Here is a 20,156-nt window from a genome sequence, read left to right as displayed (position 1 = left end):
AAAAGGAGCAGCGCTCCGAAAGCTAATGGTATTTGCTACCAAATAAACCTGTTGGACTTTAACCTGGTGTTGTAAAACTCTGACTAGATTTTATCGGCCATGCATCGACCTGTTTCATCAGTCTGATTTGTGGAGCGAAATTTTCTCGTCCCACCCGCCACAGGAATTGTCGCCGGTGGGACAGGATCTTGCAAAAGTCCATTGAACTCAGGTGGGATTTTCTGGTCTTCGGATGAGTACGGTTGGAAAATTCCGCCAATGAAATTTGTCACTATCCTCCTTATTCTTCCAGGATCATATCTGTGCTGCACCAGTCTCTTTAATCTGATGAACTCCAATTTTCCTCAGCGAGTCTTTATTTATTCTTTCATGGGATGTGGACATCGCTGTCGAGGCCAGCATTTATCACTCATCCCTTAATTTCCCAAAGACGTATATTTTATAAAGTTGAGCTTCACTGAATTAGTTGAGTGTTTTGATGATGTAATGGACAGGGTTGATGAGGGCAGTGCAATTGAAGTTGTGCATATTGACCTTCAAAGATATGGTATGATGATTATGAGGACAAGCTGGCTGATGAATCTCAGTTGGAACAGTGTTCAGCCTATTTGTACCCGTCAAATCAAATATGAAAGCATGGATCATTCCAGACTACCCATGGACAGCTCTTTGATATGGATACATGGGTCATTCCTGAGTGTAATGGTAGCTCAGGCTATCTATACAGGAGAAAAGTATCTCTGCTCTACTCTATGCTGAATACTTCTTTGCTCAAAGTTTACCATGCTCCCAGAGCAGCATTTTGGTGAATTCTACGAGATCTCAGTGAAATCAACAAAACCCACCGCACCAGTGATCACTTTACTTGATTTCTTGCGCACTGATATGGCCTTCGTGAACCAATGCACATCTGACATATGCTGATTGCGTGTGGACTTTGTGAAGTATAACCTACAGCATTCAACTAAAATCAGGTAACAGTGCAGATCAAACTTGGGCAATTCCTCAAGAATGCACTCGTGGGGAGCGTAACATCCAGTGTAAGGATTTCATTGGTTTCCCTGATGAACTGTGTTAGATGCAGTTCAGCACAGAATGGAACTAAAATACAAAATCCATTACATTGGAAGATCTTGTGTAGGGGTTTCTACAAATGATCACAGATACTGAGTCAAGAAAGAAAAACAAGTGTTCTAAACCAAACCCTAGCCCTAACTCTAACCATAACCTGAACAATACTCCTAATTGTAATGACTTCAGTGAGACACACGAGATTGGTCTCTTGGAGTATGAGCTCCCTGACTGAGATCATAATTGCCTGCTCAATCAGCGACAGTCATCTGTATATAAAAATGGGACTGTCAGGTCCTTTGACACTCCGGATTCTGACTGTGTACCAGCACTCTCAGACTGGAGTCAACTTTGTAAATGAAGGGAATCTGCTGAGGGGAAACTGGCCTCTGAGGGGTTATTTCACTAATCTTAACCTCTAGCTGGCCCAAATGTTACCTAACCCAAAGCTGATTACAAACACAGGCTTTCGTTTGGAGTTAGGCTAACATTAAGGCCAGGATTAGAATAATGCCAGGGCCACAAAATCATAAATACTCAACTCCAAACATTAACTCTGTTTCTCTCTCCAAAGATGCTGCCAGATCTGCTGAATATTTCCAGCACTTTCTGATTTAATTCCAGATTTCCAATGTTTACAGTATTTTGCTTTTAGAATCATAGAAACCTTACAGTGCAGAAGGAGGCCACTCGGCCCATCTAGTCTGCACCGACAACAATCCCACCTTGGCCTTACCCCCACTACCCCACACATTTACCCCACACTAATCCCTCTAACCTACACATCCCAGGACACTAAGGGGCAATTTACCTAACCCACACATCTTTGGAGTGTGGGAGGAAACCGGAGCACCCGGAGGAAACCCACACAGATGACACTAAATTTGCGGACGACACTAAAGTCGGTGGAGTTGTAGACAGTGCGGAGGGAAGTGAAAGGTTACTGAGGGACATAGATAAGCTGCAGAGCTGGGCTGAGAGGTGGCAAATGGAGTTTAATGTGGAAAAGTGTGAGGTGATTCACTTTGGAAGGAGTAACAGGAATACAGAGTATTGGGCTAATGGTAAGATACTTGGTAGTGTGGATGAACAGAGGGATCTGGGTGTCCATGTGCATAGATCCCTGAAAGTTGGCACCCAGGTTGATAGGGTTGTTAAGAAGGCGTACGGTGTGTTAGCTTTTATTGGTAGGGGGATTGAGTTTCGGAGCCAGGAGGTCATGCTGCAACTGTACAAAACTCTGGTGCGGCCGCACTTGGAGTATTGCGTACAGTTCTGGTCGCCGCATTATAGGAAAGATGTGGAAGTGTTGGAAAGGGTGCAGAGGAGATTTACCAGGATGTTGCCTGGTATGGTGGGAAGATCGTATGAGAACTTGAGGTTGACTTGAGGTTGGTATGGTGGGAAGATCGTATGAGGACTTGAGGTTGTTTTCGTTAGAGAGAAGAAGGTTAAGAGGTGACTTAATAGAGGCATACAAGATGATCAGAGGATTAGATAGGGTGGATGGTGGGAGCCTTTTTCCTCGGATGGTGATGGCTAACACGAGGGGACATAGCTTTAAATTGAGGGGTGAGAGCTATAGGACTGATGTTAGAGGTAGGTTCTTTACTCAGGGAGTAGTAAGGGTGTGGAATGCCCTGCCTGCAGCAGTAGTGGACTCGTCAACATTAAGAGCATTCAAATGGTTATTGGATAAACATATGGATGATATTGGAATAGCGTAGATTAGAGGGGCTTTCGATTGGTTTCACTGGTCGGCACAACATCAAGGGCCGAAGGGCCTGTACTATGCTGTAATGTTCTATGTTCTATGTTCTATGACACAGGGAGAATGTGCAAATCCCACACAGACAGTGACCCAAGCCGGGAATCGAACCCAGGTCCTTGGAGCTGTGAGGCAGCAGTGCTAATCACTGTGCCACCGTGCTGTGAATGTTCATAATTTATGAACATTCAGGAATAGGTTGGGTGCGCAGCCTGAGTGAGGACAGTGCCGATGGAAATGTGTACAAACATGAGTACATTTTGACTTCAACGTTCTGTGATCCACAATAACAACTTGCATTTATATAACGTCTTTGACATATTTAAATATCGAAGCTGCTTAGTTCTGTTCTGAGGAAAACTTTTCTTCCAGTTTTTTTTCCTTTAACATCATTTGGATGAGACATTAAACCTGATCCTGTCCTTCCTCACAGGCAGATGGACAACATCCCATGGCACTATTTTGAAGATGTGGAGATGCCGGCGTTGGACTGGGATAAGCACAGTAAGAAGTCTCACAACACCAGGTTAAAGTCCAACAGGTTTATTTGGTAGCAAATACCATAAGCTTTCGGAGCACTGCTCCTTCATAAGATGGAGTGATATCCACTCCATCTGACGAAGGAGCAGTGCTCCGAAAGCTTATGGTATTCGCTACCAAATAAACCTGTTGGACTTTAACCTGGTGTTGTGAGACTTCTTACTACACTATTTTGAAGGTCAGGGGAGTTATCCTCAGTGCCCTGGTCAACATTTTCCCCAAAAACAAACAAACTACTGGTCATTACCATATTGCTATTTGTGGGAGCTTTCTGTACACAAAATCTCTACAACAGTGACAATATTTTTTTAAGTATTCCATTGTCTGTCGCATACTTTTGGTCATCCTCAGGTTGTGAATGGTTAGATATAATTTTGAGTCTTTCCTTGTAACCCAATAGAACTGAAACAGGCTCATGGTAGTTACAATGGGAATGCACCTGGACACCAGTCTGCACCCAGCCTGTCCTTGATCCCTACTCCTCTGGCTAGAATTCTCCATGCCCCACCGCTACTGCCAGTGGGAACAGAGAATTTGGCACTCAGCCAAAACTCCGTTTACCACAACAGGACTTGAGAATCCCAGGTGTAGGCGGGGTCAGAGAATCCAGCCCTCTGTCTGTCATTCTAATTCTGTCTCTGTCTGTCACTCTTTTGTCCATTTGTCTCCAGATTTGATAAAGGGCAAAATCATTAGAACTTTGGACATGGGGATAAACCGTTCCAATTGGTCAAAGGATGAAGTACCAGAGGACAATAACTGAAGGTAATTGGGAAAAGGTGTACCAGTGACAGGAGGAAAATGTTTTACACACCATGTGGTTTGGATCTGGATTGGATTGCTTGAGTGTGTGATGGCAGCAGATTCAACTGTGACTTCCAAAAGAGAATTGAATCATTGTCTGAACACAAAAGATTTGCAGGGCTACGGGGAAAAGGAAGGGGAGTGAGACAAGGCGAGTTGCGCTTACAGAGAACTAGCAAAGACAGGATAAGCTGAGTGGCCTTCTTCTGCTGCTGCAACCATTCTATAATTCTATTGCTCCCTTTTCTGTCTCTCCATGTCTGCCTCAATCCAACAGTCAGCACCATGAGGGAGCATTAGCAAACTTACTGGTGCATGGCATGTCAAGTGGGTCGGCGTCTGTCCGAAAGTATCGATTCCTGCAAACACAGTTTGTGGCACCTTCCAATGTGGTCCTGCTGTTGATTGGACAGTTCCAACAGGGATCCTCCCCTTGGTTTGGTTTAAATGATCCTGATGGACAACCTGTAAAATAAAGAGGAAAATAAAGCTGAGCTGAGGGGGAATGGCTAGAGAATGGATTTGAGACAGACTTTCTTCATGTCTCCTCATTGCCAGGCTCCGACTGCAGCTTCACAATGTTACAGTTCTGAGGTGTCCATAGAACCCCTACTGTGCATTTGGCCCATCGAGTCTGCACCAACCACAATTCCACCCAGGGGCCTATTTCCGTAAACCAAAATATTTACCCTGCTAAAAGGACAAGGAAAGGAAATCAAACAAATGTGGGATTGAATAGAGCCAAGTCAGTTAAAATGAAACAAAATCACGCATGGAGTGAAGAACACCGGCAAATCAATTTGTGAACAAATGTGTTGAACAGTAATGTGCTGGAAATCAAAATCTGGGAAACTTAAAATCAATAAAATAAACTTAAAATCTGAATAATTGTTTTGTCTACGGAACTGATTTGATTTTTCAGATGTTGTTGTTCAAGGATATATATTGGCTCAGATTTCCATTGTTGCTTCATTTCAATTCATATTTGATGAATCATCTAAATTAAATTGATATCATATTGGCTATCTAAATTAAACATGAAATAAAACAAAATGCTGGAAAAACTCAGCAGGTCTGGCATCATCTGTGGAGAGTGAAAAAGAGTAAATGTTTTGAGTCCATGACTCTTCTTCAGATAAGGTTGAAGTTAGTGAAGGGGATGACTTTTATGCTTAATATCATGGACATTTTTACGTGTTTATATCGAATTTATTTTGCCCGGCAATGAATGATGGAAATATTGTCAGCAACTCACAGCAATGCAATGACTCATGGAGAGGCTCCTTGCAACCCCTAATCACTTCAGACAGTCTTAATCACTTTAGACTCCAGGCAGGGAAACATAGACAATAGCTCAATTGACTAGATTATGCAAGATGTTCAAATCACAAAGGGAACTCTCCAGAAAGAGAACGGCCCAGGAGGAATAGGATCACTTCACCATTAGCCACAGATCAACCCCGCCTATCTATAATGGCTTTTCAATACTTCGCTATTGTGTCTTCGCTTTGTGTTATCGCTAATTGTTTTTAGTAGGTACTGATTGCGTCACTTGTAGTAAATGACAATAACCCACATGGGTCCCATTCATGCTATCAGCAACTGCTTGAATGAGCCCATTTGTTTGGCGCGAAGTTCAAAACCCTATAAATTGTAAAGCGCACACTGGCCAGGGGAAGCAGATGGCTAGCAGCTGTCTTCTCCCAGGCCTGTGGTTTTTTTTAAATTTTGGACAGGGAATAAAGCTTGTGTTGCCTTTTGTACTGTACTGTACTCATGTCTGCTTGTCTTTTATGCTGGTAGGAAGCAAAAACTTCCCCTTTCAGTTTGGTGCTGAAACCCGGGACGGAGAGACCACTCGCTGGACACACGCTGACAAGGATCAAGTGGGTGAGAAGTCAGTTTCAGACTGCCAGAGTCCAGAAGGATCCGAGCGCCATCGGGACCATGAGGGGAAGTCCTCCAACCTGCACTTACACTGATTGGCGACTGCACAAATTTCACTGATTGAGAACTTTAAATTTGTAACATGGTGGGGTACACTGCCATCGGCTACCTATTGGTCGGCTATTGTGAGAGGGACTTGTAAGTGTCCGCAAGAGGTGGACCATTGTCATGGCAGGCCTTCATGTCCCTGCTAACCACCCAGTGCGCCAATAAGGGGGATAAAGAAAAAGGCCTTATTGGATGGCAGGTAGGTTAGGCACACCTCTGCGAGCCAGGAACTTAGGGAACCGAAAGGGTTGACAGATTCCAGAAGCACTCACAATAGGAGCGGGGTACAGGCTAGGGGGAACGCGAAAGGTACAGAAAGACAAGAGAGAGAGAAAGAGAGCCAGAATGCCGCATGAAGGAGAGCCCGAGGAAAGATTACCCCAGGACAGAGATTCCGAAGTAGGTTGCGCACACGTAGGGGGAGGAAGGGAGCAAGAGGACAGCCTCTCCCTGGAACGGGGGACAGAAGGATCTCTTAGCCGAGCATTTGGGATGCGACAGCAGAAACTAATCAGGAAAATGTGCAAGGAGGGATGGGACTCCTGCGCGTCCTTCCCCCTACAAAGGGAATGACAGAATAGCCACCAGCGGGACGCTTCTAAAAAGGCTGCAGTAATTTTAGTTAAACGGTTAGTGATAGCAGTACGTATGAACCAGGTTTACCAGAAACAGATAGAGGAAAAGAACAAGAGTATTGCAAGTTTAGAGGCTCGGATCACAGAGTTACGAGCCGAACCCCGTAAAATTAGCGCCCCGGAGACCACCATGTCTTCGGTGTACCCCGCACTTCCCAGTGCACCACCCGAGTACGAACCCGGCAGCGTCCAGAAATGTGCCCCGGTACAGAGGACAGCTAATGGCCAGGATCGCTATAAAGCATTCACTCCCTTAGAAAAGCAGACTATCCTAAAGGAGTCAGGTACTCTGCGCACACAAAGTAAAAATACAGAGTTCTGGAGGACTCTTGAGGAGATGTGGGATGTCCACGATCTCCACCCCCGTGGTATCCACCAGATAGTCAGAGCGAAGTGCCCGTCAGATAAATGGAGGACTCTAACCAGCGCTGACCCGGAGAACCCTGCCACCTCCACGATCCAGGATGGGGCATGGGCGAACGGAGTCCCTAACAATGCCCCCAGGGCGATCCAAAGGGAAGCATACAATGCCTTTAAACGCGCAGTCTATACAGCTCTGGGAAACCCTACCACCAACTGGGGAAAAATCCAATCCTGTAGGCAGGAAAAGGGAGAATCCAGCAGCAATTATGCTGCTCGCTTGTATGAGGCTTATTGTGAGTCGTCCGGGCAGGAAAACCCCGACCCTAACGATGTCCCGTACATCCAAATGTTTCTAGACGGGCTTTCCCCGACACATCAGGAAGTTTTAAAATTAGGTATTGTCACTGCGGACACCTACGATACCGCAGTGCAGTGGGCAAGCCGGGTAGACGCGAGGGCCGGACAGGGAGCAACTTAACCCCACCCAGGTCCCGGACAGCCTCTGCAAAAATAGATGCCCCTAACTTTAAACCAACAGCTAAGTGCTTCCGCTGCGGAAGACCCGGGCACATAGCTAGGCACTGTCGATCAGAACCTGGACAAACCTGTGGGGCCTGTGGCAGAACAGGTCACTCAGCTGAGCAGTGCAGGCTAAAGCCCAAGCCCGAAACCCACTTAGACATGCAGGAAGCCTTCCTGAACTGGTTGAGGGACCAGGGGAAGGCATGAGCACAGGCGGCTCCCATAGACGCGGAGGGAGACAACTGTGTCTACGTGCCTGCCCTCCTGGGGGGCCAGTCTTGCGAAATGTTAGTAGACACAGGAGCCTCTGTATCCCTGACTGACCTACCCCTTCCCGTGACCAAGTATTACATCCACATAGTAGGGGTAGGGGGAACTCGTATTAAGGCTTACAAGAGCAAGACGGTAGTCTTAGAGGTAGCAGGGCGACTGGCGCCGGTCCAGTTCTTTGTATGCCAGAATAACGAGGGAACCGTGCTAGGAATAGATATTTTAGAGGAATTAAGCAGACTCATAGACCCCAGGAATCATAAGATTCATTGGCCCCACAGTAATGGAAACAAATGTAAGCTCCACCAACCCTGCCAAAACATCACAACGATCGGGAGTGTTAAAACATTTCAGAGGGACTGGGACACAGAGCCCCAGCCTTTGGGAATAATTTGTAAAGTACTGACAGAAGTATGGGCCAGGGATAAGCAGGACACAGGAAAGGTCCCGATGGATCCGGTCCACGTCCCCGGCCCAGACCACAAACCCCACAGACAGTATCCCATAAAGCCGGAGGCATACCAAGCCGTGCGGGCTACTGTACAGGACCTAGAAGGGAGGGGGGTAATACACTCCACAACTAGTACCATGAACTCCCCAGTATGGCCAGTAGCAAAGTCCGATAAAACCTTCCGTTTAACAATCGATTATACGGAGCTAAACAAAGTCACCCCAAAAGTACATCCCATAATGGCAAGCCCCTCCACAATCCTGAATGGATTGGGCCCTCAGTATAGTATTTTCATGGTGTTAGACATAGCAAATGGTTTCTGGTCGGTGCCATTAGACAAGGAGTCTCAGGACAAATTTGCATTCACTGTGGGCGAAAAGCAATATACCTGGACAGGACTCCCTCAGGGGTTCCATAACAGCCCCGCCATCTTCCACCAGGTTATGAATAAGATATTAGAGGGAGTAGATCTCACCCCCTACCGCTGCACTGTCCTTCAGTATCTGGACGATATCCTAATTGCCTCAGAAGACAGGCAAGGACATGCTGCAGCCCTGATTGAGGCACTGCGAGCCGTAGAAAGGGGCAGGTTGAAGGTGAACCCCAACATCCTCTAGGAAAATCTAAGGCTGCCTCTACTCATTCGAGTAAATATGTTTGTCATTGCTAACTATATTAAAAAGGGGGTTTTAAGTCTCTAAGAAAAATGTTGCTTATTTGGAAATGATATTGTGATAAGTTAAACATTAGAGTTGTTTGTTTTCCTGTTTATAGATTGTTTAACTGTTAAGAATTAAACTGCTTCATTTCGTTAGAGTTATAGAAACATAGAAACATAGAAAACTACAGCACAAAACAGGCCCTTCGGCCCCACAAGTTGTGCCGAACATATCCCTAAGTTATAGAACCATAGAAAATTACAGCTCAGAAACAGGCCTTTTGGCCCTTCTTGTCTGTGCCGAACCATTTTATGCTTAGTCCCACTGACCTGCACTTGGACCATATCCCTCCACACCCCTCTCATCCATGAACACGTCCAAGTTTTTCTTAAATGTTAAAAGTGACCCCGCATTTACCACTTTATCCGACAGCTCATTCCACACTCCCACCACTCTCTGCGTGAAGAAGCTCCCCCTAATATTCCCTTTAAACTTTTCTCCTTTCACCCTTAACCCATGCCCTCTGGTTTTTTTCTCCATGAGCCTCAGCAGAAAAAGCCTGCTTGCATTCACTCTATCTATACCCATCAAAATCTTATACACCTCTATCAAATCTCCCCTCAATCTTCTACGCTCCAGGGAATAAAGTCCCAACCTATTCAATCTCTCTCTGTAATTCAGCTTCTCAAGTCCCGGCAACATCCTTGTGAACCTTCTCTGCACTCTTTCAATCTTATTTACATCCTTCCTGTAACTAGGTGACCAAAACTGTACACAATACTCCAAATTCGGCCTCACCAATGCCTTATATAACCGTACCATAACATTATCTTTAAACCATGTTATGAATAAAGCTTGTTTTGATAAAAAATACTAATTTGTCAGTGGAATTACTCCTGGAGTGAAGCAGCCTATCCTTACATTTATGCCAGAATAGAAAAATCACTCGGGTCTAGTCTGGCTTCCTAACATACCTTGAGGTTCGGGGCCAGGTCCCTAACAGAGTATTCATACCTCAGCGTCGAGTATGTGAATGAATGCTTGTGTGTGCATGAGTGTGCATATTCATGTGTGTGCACATGCAGGTGAGTTTGTGTGTGTGGTGTGTGTGTTTGTTTGTGTGCTACTCAGATTATTTACTGCACGGTTATTTGTGTGAGCTTGTCTTGTTATTCACATTGTCGTTTCTTAATCCTGTTTTACAAAAGTGAAGTCAGAAGTGGATAAGAATGACACCTCCTCCACGATTATCCTCAACACCGGTGCCCTGCAAGGCTGTGTCACTATACTCCACATTCACTTATGAATATGTGGCCAAATTCCCCTCCAACTTTTCAAGTTTGCTAGTGACACCACTGTAGTGGGTCGGATCTCAAACAATTTCAGCAAAGCCTTTGACAAGGTCCCACATGGGAGACTTGTAAAGAAGATAAATTCACATGGGATACAGGGCAATTTGATAAAGTGGATTCAAAATTGGCTCAATTGTAGGAGGCAGAGGGTGATGACAGAAGGTGCTTTAGTGACTGGAAGCCAGTGTCCAGTGGACGGACCACAGGGATCTGTGTTGGGGCCCCTTATTATTCATTATTTATATAAATGACGTTGATGACTATGTGGGGGACAGAATTAATAATTTTGTGGATGACACAAAGATTGGACGGGTGATTAGCAGTGAGGCGGAGTGTCTTGGGCTACATGACGTTATAGATGGAATGGCCAAATTGGCAGATAAGTGACAGATGGAATTTAACCCTGAAAAGTGTGCGGTAATACACTTTGGAAGGAGTAATTTAAAAAGAAAGTACTCAATGAATGGTAGGACACTAGGAAGTTCTGTGGAACAAAGGGACCTTGGTGTGTTTGTCCACAGATCACTGAAAGCGGAAGGGTATGTTAGTAGGGTGCTGAAAAAGGCATATGGGACTTTATGCCTTTATCAATCAAGGCATAGAGTGGATATCCCGAGGCATGGTACATTGGGGAAACCATGCAGACGCTACGACAATGGATGAATGAACACCGCTCGACAATCACCAGGCAAGACTGTTCTCTTCCTGTGGGGGAGCACTTCAGCAGTCACGGGCATTCAGCCTTGGATCTTCAGGTAAGCGTTCTCCAAAGCGGCCTTCACGACACACGACAGCGCAGAGTCGCTGAGCAGAACCTGATAGCCAAGTTCCGCACACATGAGGACGGCCTAAACCGGGATGTTGGATTTATGTCACATTATCAGTAACCCCCACAGCTTGCCTCCTGGGCTTGCAGAACTTCACCAGCTGTTCTGTCTGGAGACAATACACATCTCTTTAACCTGTGTTGAATGCTCCCTCCACCCACATTGTCTGTACATTTAAGACCTGGCTGGCTGTAGAGATTTGCATTCTAATCAGTATTCTGTAATTTGATTTCTGTGTCTGTTTGCACTGTTTGAGAACAGATAACCACTCCATTTGACGAAGGAGCTCTGCTCCGAAAGCTTATGGTATTTGCTACCAAATAAACCTGTTGGACTTTAACCTGGTGTTGTGAGACTCCACCCATTTTAGCATCAGGTATTCTTGGTCCGGGAAGCAGAAACTCGCCCAGGCACCATGAGGGGACATAGGTTTAAGGTGAGGGGCAGGAGGTTTGGGGGGGATGTGAGGAAAAACATTTTTACTCAGAGGGTGGTGATGGTCTGGAATGTGCTGCCTGGAAGGGTGGTGGAGGCAGGTTACCTCACGTCTTTTAAAAAGTATCTGGGTTAGCACTTGGCACATCATAACATTCAGGTCTATGGGCCAAGTGCTGGCAGATGGAATTAGGTGCAAATTCAAGTGTTGCCAATGTGTCGGTGTGCACTCGATACTCTGCGCTGTATGATTCTATGGTTCTATGAATGATGAGACAGAGTACAGGAATGAGATAGGGAATCTAGTGAACTGGTGTGACGACAATATTCTCTCCCTCAATGTCAGTAAAACGAAGGAGATAGTCATCGACTTTCTGGAGGACATGCCCCTGTCTACATCAACGGAGATAAAGTGGAAATAGTCGAGAGCTTCGCATTTCAGATCACTAACAATCTGTCCTGGTCCCTCCATGCCGATGCTATAGTTAAGATAGCCCACCAACGCCTCTACTTTCTCAGGAGGCTAAGGAAATTTAGTATGTTCACTACGACTCGCATCAATTTTTACAGATGCGCATAGAAAGCATTCTTTCTGGATGTATCACAGCTTGGTATGGCTCTTGCTCTGTCCAAGACAACAAGAAACTACAAAGGGTCATGAACGAAGCCCAGTCCATCACGCAAACCAGCCTCCCATCCATTAACTCTGTCTATACTTCCCGCTGCCTTGAAAAAGCAGCCAGCATAATCAAGAACCCCACGCACCCCGGAAATATTCTCTTCCACCTTCTTCTGTTGGATTAAAGATACAAAAATCTGAGATCACATACCAACTGATTCAAGAACACCTTCTTCCCTGCTGCCATCACCTACCTCTCATTAAATTGATCTTTCTCTGCACCCTAGCTATGACCGTAACACTACATTCTGCACCTTATCCTTTCCTTCTCTCCTACGTATTCTACGCACCGTATGCTTTGTCTGTATAGCCCAAGAAACAATACTTTTCACTGTATCACAATACATGTGACAATAATAAATTAAATCAAATGAAAATATTAAAAAAACCCCAAGAGTCTCCTGGTTTCTGTTCAATGTCATATCATGAGAAGGAGGTGGGATGAACAGAGGATAAACATAGGCAGTGGAAGAGTCTAAGTAGGAGATAACCAGCAGTTTGACATTCATGAGTCTAACATTTGGTCAATTAGGTTTTTCTTGAAATAGTCTATTGTACATGGAGTGAAATATTCTTCACTTTACGCTCCACACCACTATCATATCTGGCAATATAATTCTTCAAGTGAAGAGGGAAATTCTCATTTATATTTTAAATAGTCCTTTCTCACAAATGCAAAGAAAGGCAATCAGCAGATTGATTACACCTTGTTATAGTTGAAGCTTCTCCCCAACATAATGTCATGGTCAAAAATAAAATCATAGTTTTCATTGCAGCCTAATGTCCATCAAATGAAAGATGTGCTTTGCTGTGCATAGTTTGACAAAGGCATGTTACACAATGAACCTCTCATTATTGGAAAGTGCTTCCCAGACAATCTGTTACGTGTTTCCATCATCGCAAGTGGAAAATGCAACCAGGCTAAACCACATTATAAAGCAGCTGAACATATTTATTCACATGTAAGAGTATAAATAATAGCGAAATACACACTTCAAAGACACAGATAGACTCACTGTTCAAACTGGACTGACTGTTTAAAAAGGATAGTAATAATCCTGATTATTGGAAAGCTAATTATTGGAAAGTTGAGGATAACTTGTGTCAGAATGATTACACATGGAATGCACTGCATATAACACGATAGTGAAATCGAGAACGGAAGACCCCAGGAAATTTCCACTGAGCAATCCTGAAATCCTTTTCTGATCTGATATGGATCCTTTTCATGTATGTCCTTGATAAACACATATCATCAAATTATAGCTAAAATTGAGTCTCCTCTTGGTGGAGTCCATACCTTTGAATAGGACATAGCAGTTCATATTGTGAATCAGCTATTAATATAATGCCTCGTAGCCTCCGAGCGCGATGACAGAACACAATTCTGTGAGCATGCCTCGAGTCACAGAGGTTTACAGCATGGAAACAGGCCCTTCAGCCCAACTTGTCCATGCCGCCCTTTTCTTTTAAACCCCTAAGCTAATCCCAATTGCCTGCATTTGGCCCATATCCCTCTATACCCATCTTACCCATGTAACTGTCTAAATGGTTTTTAAAAGACAAAATTTTCCCACCTCTACTACTAACTCTGGCAACTTGTTCCAGACACTCTCAACCCTGTGTGTGAAAAAATTGCCCCTCTGGACACTTTTGTATCTCTCCCCTCTCACCTGAAACCTATGCCCTCTAACAAAGAACAAAGAACAGTACAGCACAGGAAACAGGCCCTTCGGCCCTCCAAGCCTGTGCCGCTCCTTGGTCCAACTAGACCAATCGTTTGTATCCCTCCATTCCCAGGCTGCTCATGTGACTATCCAGGTAAGTCTTAAACGATGTCAGCGTGCCTGCCTCCACCACCCTACTTGGCAGCGCATTCCAGGCCCCCACCACCCTCTGTGTAAAAAACGTCCCTCTGATGTCTGAGTTATACTTCGCCCCTCTCAGCTTGAGCCCGTGACCCCTCGTGATCGTCACCTCCGACCTGGGAAAAAGCTTCCCACTGTTCACCCTATCTATACCCTTCATAATCTTGTATACCCCTCATTCTCCGTCTTTCCAAGGAGAACAACCCCAGTCTACCCAATCTCTCCTCATAGCTAAGACCCTCCATACCAGGCAACATCCTGGTAAACCTTCTCTGCACTCCATCCAATGCCTCCACGTCCTTCTGGTAGTGCGGCGACCAGAACTGGACGCAGTACTCCAAATGTGGCCTAACCAGCGTTCTATACAGCTGCATCATCAGACTCCAGCTTTTATACTCTATACCCCATCCTATAAAGGCAAGCATACCATATGCCTTCTTCACCACCTTCTCCACCTGTGTTGCCACCTTCAAGGATTTGTGGACTTGCACACCTAGGTCCCTCTGTGTTTCTATACTCCTGATGACTCTGCCATTTATTTAACTCCTCCCTACATTATTTCTTCCAAAATGCATCACTTCGCATTTATCCGGATTAAATTCCATCTGCCACCTCTCCGCCCAATTTTCCAGCCTATCTATATCCTGCTGTATTGCCCGACAATGCTCTTCGCTATCCGCAATTCCAGCCATCTTCGTGTCATCCGCAAACTTGCTGATTACACCAGTTACACCTTCTTCCAAATCATTTATATATATCACAAATAGCAGAGGTCCTAGTACAGAGCCCTGCGGAACACCACTGGTCACAGACCTCCAGCCGGAAAAAGACCCTTCGACCACTACCCTCTGTCTCCTATGGCCAAGCCAGTTCTCCACCCATCTAGCCACTTCTCCTTGTATCCCATGAGCCTTAACCTTCTTAACCAACCTGCCATGTGGGACTTTGTCAAATGCCTTACTGAAATCCATATAGACGACATCCACGGCCCTTCCTTCATCAACCGTTTTTGTCACTTCCTCAAAAAACTCCACCAAATTTGTAAGGCACGACCTCCCTCTTACAAAACCATGCTGTCTGTCACTAATGAGATTGTTCCGTTCTAAATGCACATACATCCTGTCTCTAAGAATCCTCTCCAACAACTTCCCCACCACGGACGTCAAGCTCACCGGCCTATAATTTCCTGGGTTATCCCTGCTACCCTTCTTAAACAACGGGACCACATTCGCTATCCTTCAATCCTCAGGGACCTCACCCGTGTCCAAAGAAGCGACAAAGATTTCCGTCAGGGGCCCAGCAATTTCACCTCTTGTCTCCCTGAGCAGTCGAGGATAGATGCCATCAGGCTCTGGGGCTTTGTCAGTTTTAATGTTCCCTAAAAAACCTAGTTTTAGACTCCCCTACCTTTGGGAAAAGATATTGACTATCTAGCTGATCTATGCCCCTCATTATTTTATAGACCTCTATAAGGTCACCCCTCAGCCTTTCATGCTCCAAAGAAAGAAAGTCCCAGTCTATCCAGCCTCTCCTTGTAACTCAAACCATCAAGTCCCGGTAGCATACTAGAAAATCTTTTTCTGCACTCTTTCTAGTTTAATAATATCCTTTCTATAATAGGGTGACCTGACTGTAGACAGTATTCCAAGTGTGGCCTTACCAACGTCGTGTACAACTTCAACAAGACGTCCCAACTCCTGTATTCAATGTTCTGACCAATGAAAACAAGCATGCTGAATGCCTTCTTCACCACTCTGTCCACCTGTGACTCCACTTTCAAGGAGCTATGAACATGTACTTTGTTCTGTAACTCTGCCCAACACTCTACCATTAACTGAGCAAGTCCTGCCCTGGTTCAATCTACCAAAATGCATCACCTCTCATTTATCTAAATTAAACTCCATCTGCCATTCATCAGCCCACTGGCCCAATTGATCAAGATCCCATTGCAATTGGAGATAACTTTCTTCACTGTGCACTATGCCACCAACCTTGGTGTCATCTGTAAACTTACTAACCATGCCTCCTATATTCTCATCTAAATCATGAATATAAATGACAAATAACAGTGGGCCAAGCACTGATCCCTGAGGCACACCGCTGGTCACAGGCCTCCAGTTTGGAAAGCAACCCTCTACAACCACCCTCTGGCTTTTGTCAAGAAGCCAATTTTGTATCCATTTAGATACCTCACCCTGGATCCCATGAGATTTCAGTGGGGGAGAACGGGGGGAGGGGACCGTGATCGGTTTGGGTGGCGAGGGGGTGGGGGTGTTAAGGGGGGGTCAGTAATGTTGTGGGGTGGGGCAATGTCTGTGAGGGCCAGGGGAGGCATTATCCGGCCGGGGAGGGATGTGGCAGGGGCGCAGCATTCTATCATATTTTTTCCTGCGCATGCGCAGTTTGTGGCGCCAATCGGAGCTGCAGGAATTCAGGCACGTTAAGCCCCGCCCACAGGCTTGTGCAGCACAATTCGGAATTGCTGATATTTTTTCAGGCAGAGTGCGTATGGGGGCGCCTGAAAACAGGTCTAAAAGTCGGATCTGAAACACTTGCAGTTTCAAGTCCGGCCAGCACTTAGAATCAAAATGGTAAAATAGGGCCCTGTGACTCTATGAGCTGTCTGTCATCTACCTTCTCGCACATTTGCCTCTCATCTTCAGCACAGAAAAGCTCACTGATAGGCCAGGCTAGAATGTGAGGAAAACCTCCAATAATGAGTGCAGGGTGAAGCTCAGCCCCTGGCTATGGCCAGTCTGTTGGAATGAAATTTCAGCTGCTGATGGGTTCTGTACAGTTCCACAGTATGAAGTTTTGTAAACAATGTGCAATTCCAGCAGACAGCACAGATAAATATTAAATTAACCTTAATGTGTTCCTGTACTGAGCTTTATCAATATATCCTGCTGCCGAAAGGGAGAAAATTGTGGTTAATGTTAATCACCATCTGAAGTGTCAATCTGATGTTGAATTGTTGACACTGATTTTGGTGTCTTGTTAAGTAGGAATTCAGAGTGCAGAGTCCTGTCCATCTTCTGTCGTATAACTTGCAAGGCTAGTACAGGAAATAAATTCTGACTACGATATGACAGCATGTAAATCTTTAGTTGTTGTTAACCTGAAACCAGTGTTAAGCCTCAAATTTGAATTTGATGTTCCATAAAACATGCGGCCTGGGCTACCAGTGGCTCAGTAAAAAGAGAGCCCGTTATGGATTGTCCCTCAGGTAGTTGTTGACATTTGCTGCGAGTGTATTGGCAGCTGCCGTCTCCATCTGGCTTCAATCATCCGTTGGCAAATGGGATGCTAAATGGGTTGTTACAAAGTCATTTGCTCATATTTGTGTGACTCAAGTCCTGTCCCCAAAGTTTGATTCTGCCACTCAGAAAGCAGTGTGTGTGGAGTTTACAATGACCAATTCCATACCAATGAGAGTGCTGAGCCTAATAAAGGTTAACATTATAAAGGCAAAGTAACTAGGGAGGATTTTTTTTTAAAATTAGCCATATGTTGTTTCAAATATCCTAGAAAGCTAAGAAGAGGCCTCTGTTCGACTGCTTTTTATCAACCATAAAATAGCTGGGTGTTCTAGATTATGATGTGGAGATGCCGGCGTTGGACTGGGGTAAGCACAGTAAGAAGTCTCACAACACCAGGCTAAAGTCCAACAGGTTTATTTGGTAGCACAAGCCACAAGCTTTCGGAGCGCTGCTCCTTCATCAGGTGAGTGGGAATCGTGTTCACAAACAGGGCATATATAGATACAAACTCAATTTACAAAATAATGGTTGGAATGCGAGTCTTTACAGGTAATCAAGTCTTAAAGGTACAGACAATGTGAGTGGAGAGAGGGTTAAGCACAGATTAAAGAGATGTGTATTGTCTCCAGCCAGGACAATTGGTGAGATTTTGCAAGTCATGGGGGTTACAGATCGTGTGACATGAACTCAAGATCCCGGTTGAGGCTGTCCTCATGTGTGCGGAACTTGGCTATCAGTTTCTGCTCAGCGATTCTGCATTGTCATGTGCCATGAAGGCCGCCTTAGAGAATGCTTACCCAAAAATCAGAGGCTGAATGCCTGTGACTGCTGAAGTGTTCCCCAACAGGAAGAGAACACTCTTGCCTGGTGATTGTCGAGCGTTGTTCATTCATCCGTCGTCGTAGCGTCTGCATGGTCTCCCCAATGTACCATGCCTCACAACCACCACACAACCCTGCCACAGCAACCTTTGCAAGACATGCCGGATCATCGACACAGATGCCATCATCTCATGTGAGAACACCATCCACCAGGTACACGGTGCATACTCTTGCAACTCGGCCAACGTTGTCTACCTGATACGCTGCAGGAAAGGATGTCCTGAGGCATGGTACATTGGGGAGACCATGCAGACGCTACGAAAACGGATGAATGAACACCGCTCGACAATCACCAGGCAGGAGTGTTCTCTTCCTGTTGGGGAACACTTCAGCAATCACGGGCATTCAGCCTCTGATCTTCGGGTAAGCGTTCTCCAAGGTGGGCTACACGACACACGACAGAATCGCTGAGCAGAAACTGATAGCCAAGTTCCGCACACATGAGGACGGTCTCAACCGGGATCTTGGGTTCACTATCTGTAACTCCCACGACTTGCCTGGGCTTGCAAAATCTCACTAACTGTCCTGGCTGGAGACAATACACATCTCTTTAACCTGTGCTTAACCCCTCACCACTCACATTGTCTGTATCTTGCAGACTTGATTACCTGTAAAGATTCGCATTCCAATCATTATCTTGTAAATTGAGTTGGTGTCTTTATATGCCCTTTTTGTGAACATGACTCTTACTCACCTAATGAAGGAACAGCGCTCCGAAAGCTTGTGGCTTGTGCTACCAAATAAACCTGTTGGACTTTAGCCTGGTGTTGTGAGACTTCTTACTGTTCTAGATTACCCACTGGGGGAAACATCCTTTCACCATCTGCCCTGTCAAGCCCCTTCAGGATCTTTGATATGTTTCATTGAGATCATCTCTCATTTTTCTAAATTCCCATGCTGCCGGCCCAATCAGAGGAGGGCAGCTCTGTCGTGAGCAGTTTGCTAATCTGAAAATGACCCATTTATCCTAACTCTGTTTGCTGTTAGTTAGCCAATCCCCTTTATTCAAATACAAAATTCAATGGATGCTGGAAAACTGAAAATGCTGGAAATACTCAGCAAGTCAGGCAGAATGTCTGGAGAAAGAGTTATTGTCTCAGATTGACGACCTTTTATCAGAAATGGGAAACGTTTGAAGAGGAAATTTGGGTGGCACAGCGGTTCGCACTGCTGCCTCACAGCTCCAGGGATCCAGGTTCGATCCCCGGCTTGGGTCACTGTCTGTGTGGAGTTTGCACATTCTCCCCGTGTCTGTGTGGGTTCCTCTGGGTGCTCCGGTTTCCTCCCTCAGTCCAAAGATGTGCGGTTGATTGGTCATGCTGAATTGCCCCTTGGTGTCAGGGAATGTGTAGGTTAGAGGGATTAGTGGGGTAAATTAGTGGGGATCGGGCCTGGGATGGGATTGTTGTCGGTGCAGACTCGATGGGCTGAGTGGCCTCCTTCTACACTGTAGGGATCCTATTCTATTCCAGTAAAGATTACATGATAAAATAGTTAACAATGCAAGACAAAGGGAGTGATATTGGGAAAATGTAAAGAAACGTTTAAAGTTTGTCGACAGGAGGTTCAAATCACAAAATCATAGAATGATTACAGCAAAGAACGAGGCTTTTTGACCCTCCCGTGATCTCTGCAAGAACAACTCACCTCACCTTTCTCCCCTACCCCATGGCTCTGCATCTATTTCCTTCAGCTCTTTGAAGTTGCAACTGGATCTGCCTCCACCACACTGTCAGACAATGTATTCCAGATCCTAACAACTTGCTATGCAAAAGG

The 20,156-nt window shown here is 45.3% G+C and overlaps 1 protein-coding gene across 1 annotated transcript in view; it reads right to left on the bottom strand.

The window, feature by feature from the left end:
- Positions 1–20,156, bottom strand: part of LOC144509694 (ephrin type-B receptor 2) — a 1,012,102-nt gene that overhangs the window by 696,908 nt on the left and 295,038 nt on the right. The window contains exon 5 of the mRNA XM_078238477.1: positions 4,493–4,648. Within this exon, the coding sequence (XP_078094603.1) occupies positions 4,493–4,648 (156 nt within the window). The remainder of the gene's footprint in view (positions 1–4,492; positions 4,649–20,156) is intronic.

The sequence above is a fragment of the Mustelus asterias genome, chromosome 22 (assembly GCF_964213995.1).
Source record: "Mustelus asterias chromosome 22, sMusAst1.hap1.1, whole genome shotgun sequence".
NCBI lineage: Eukaryota > Metazoa > Chordata > Chondrichthyes > Carcharhiniformes > Triakidae > Mustelus > Mustelus asterias.
This window is presented reverse-complemented; position numbering and strand designations above follow the sequence as displayed.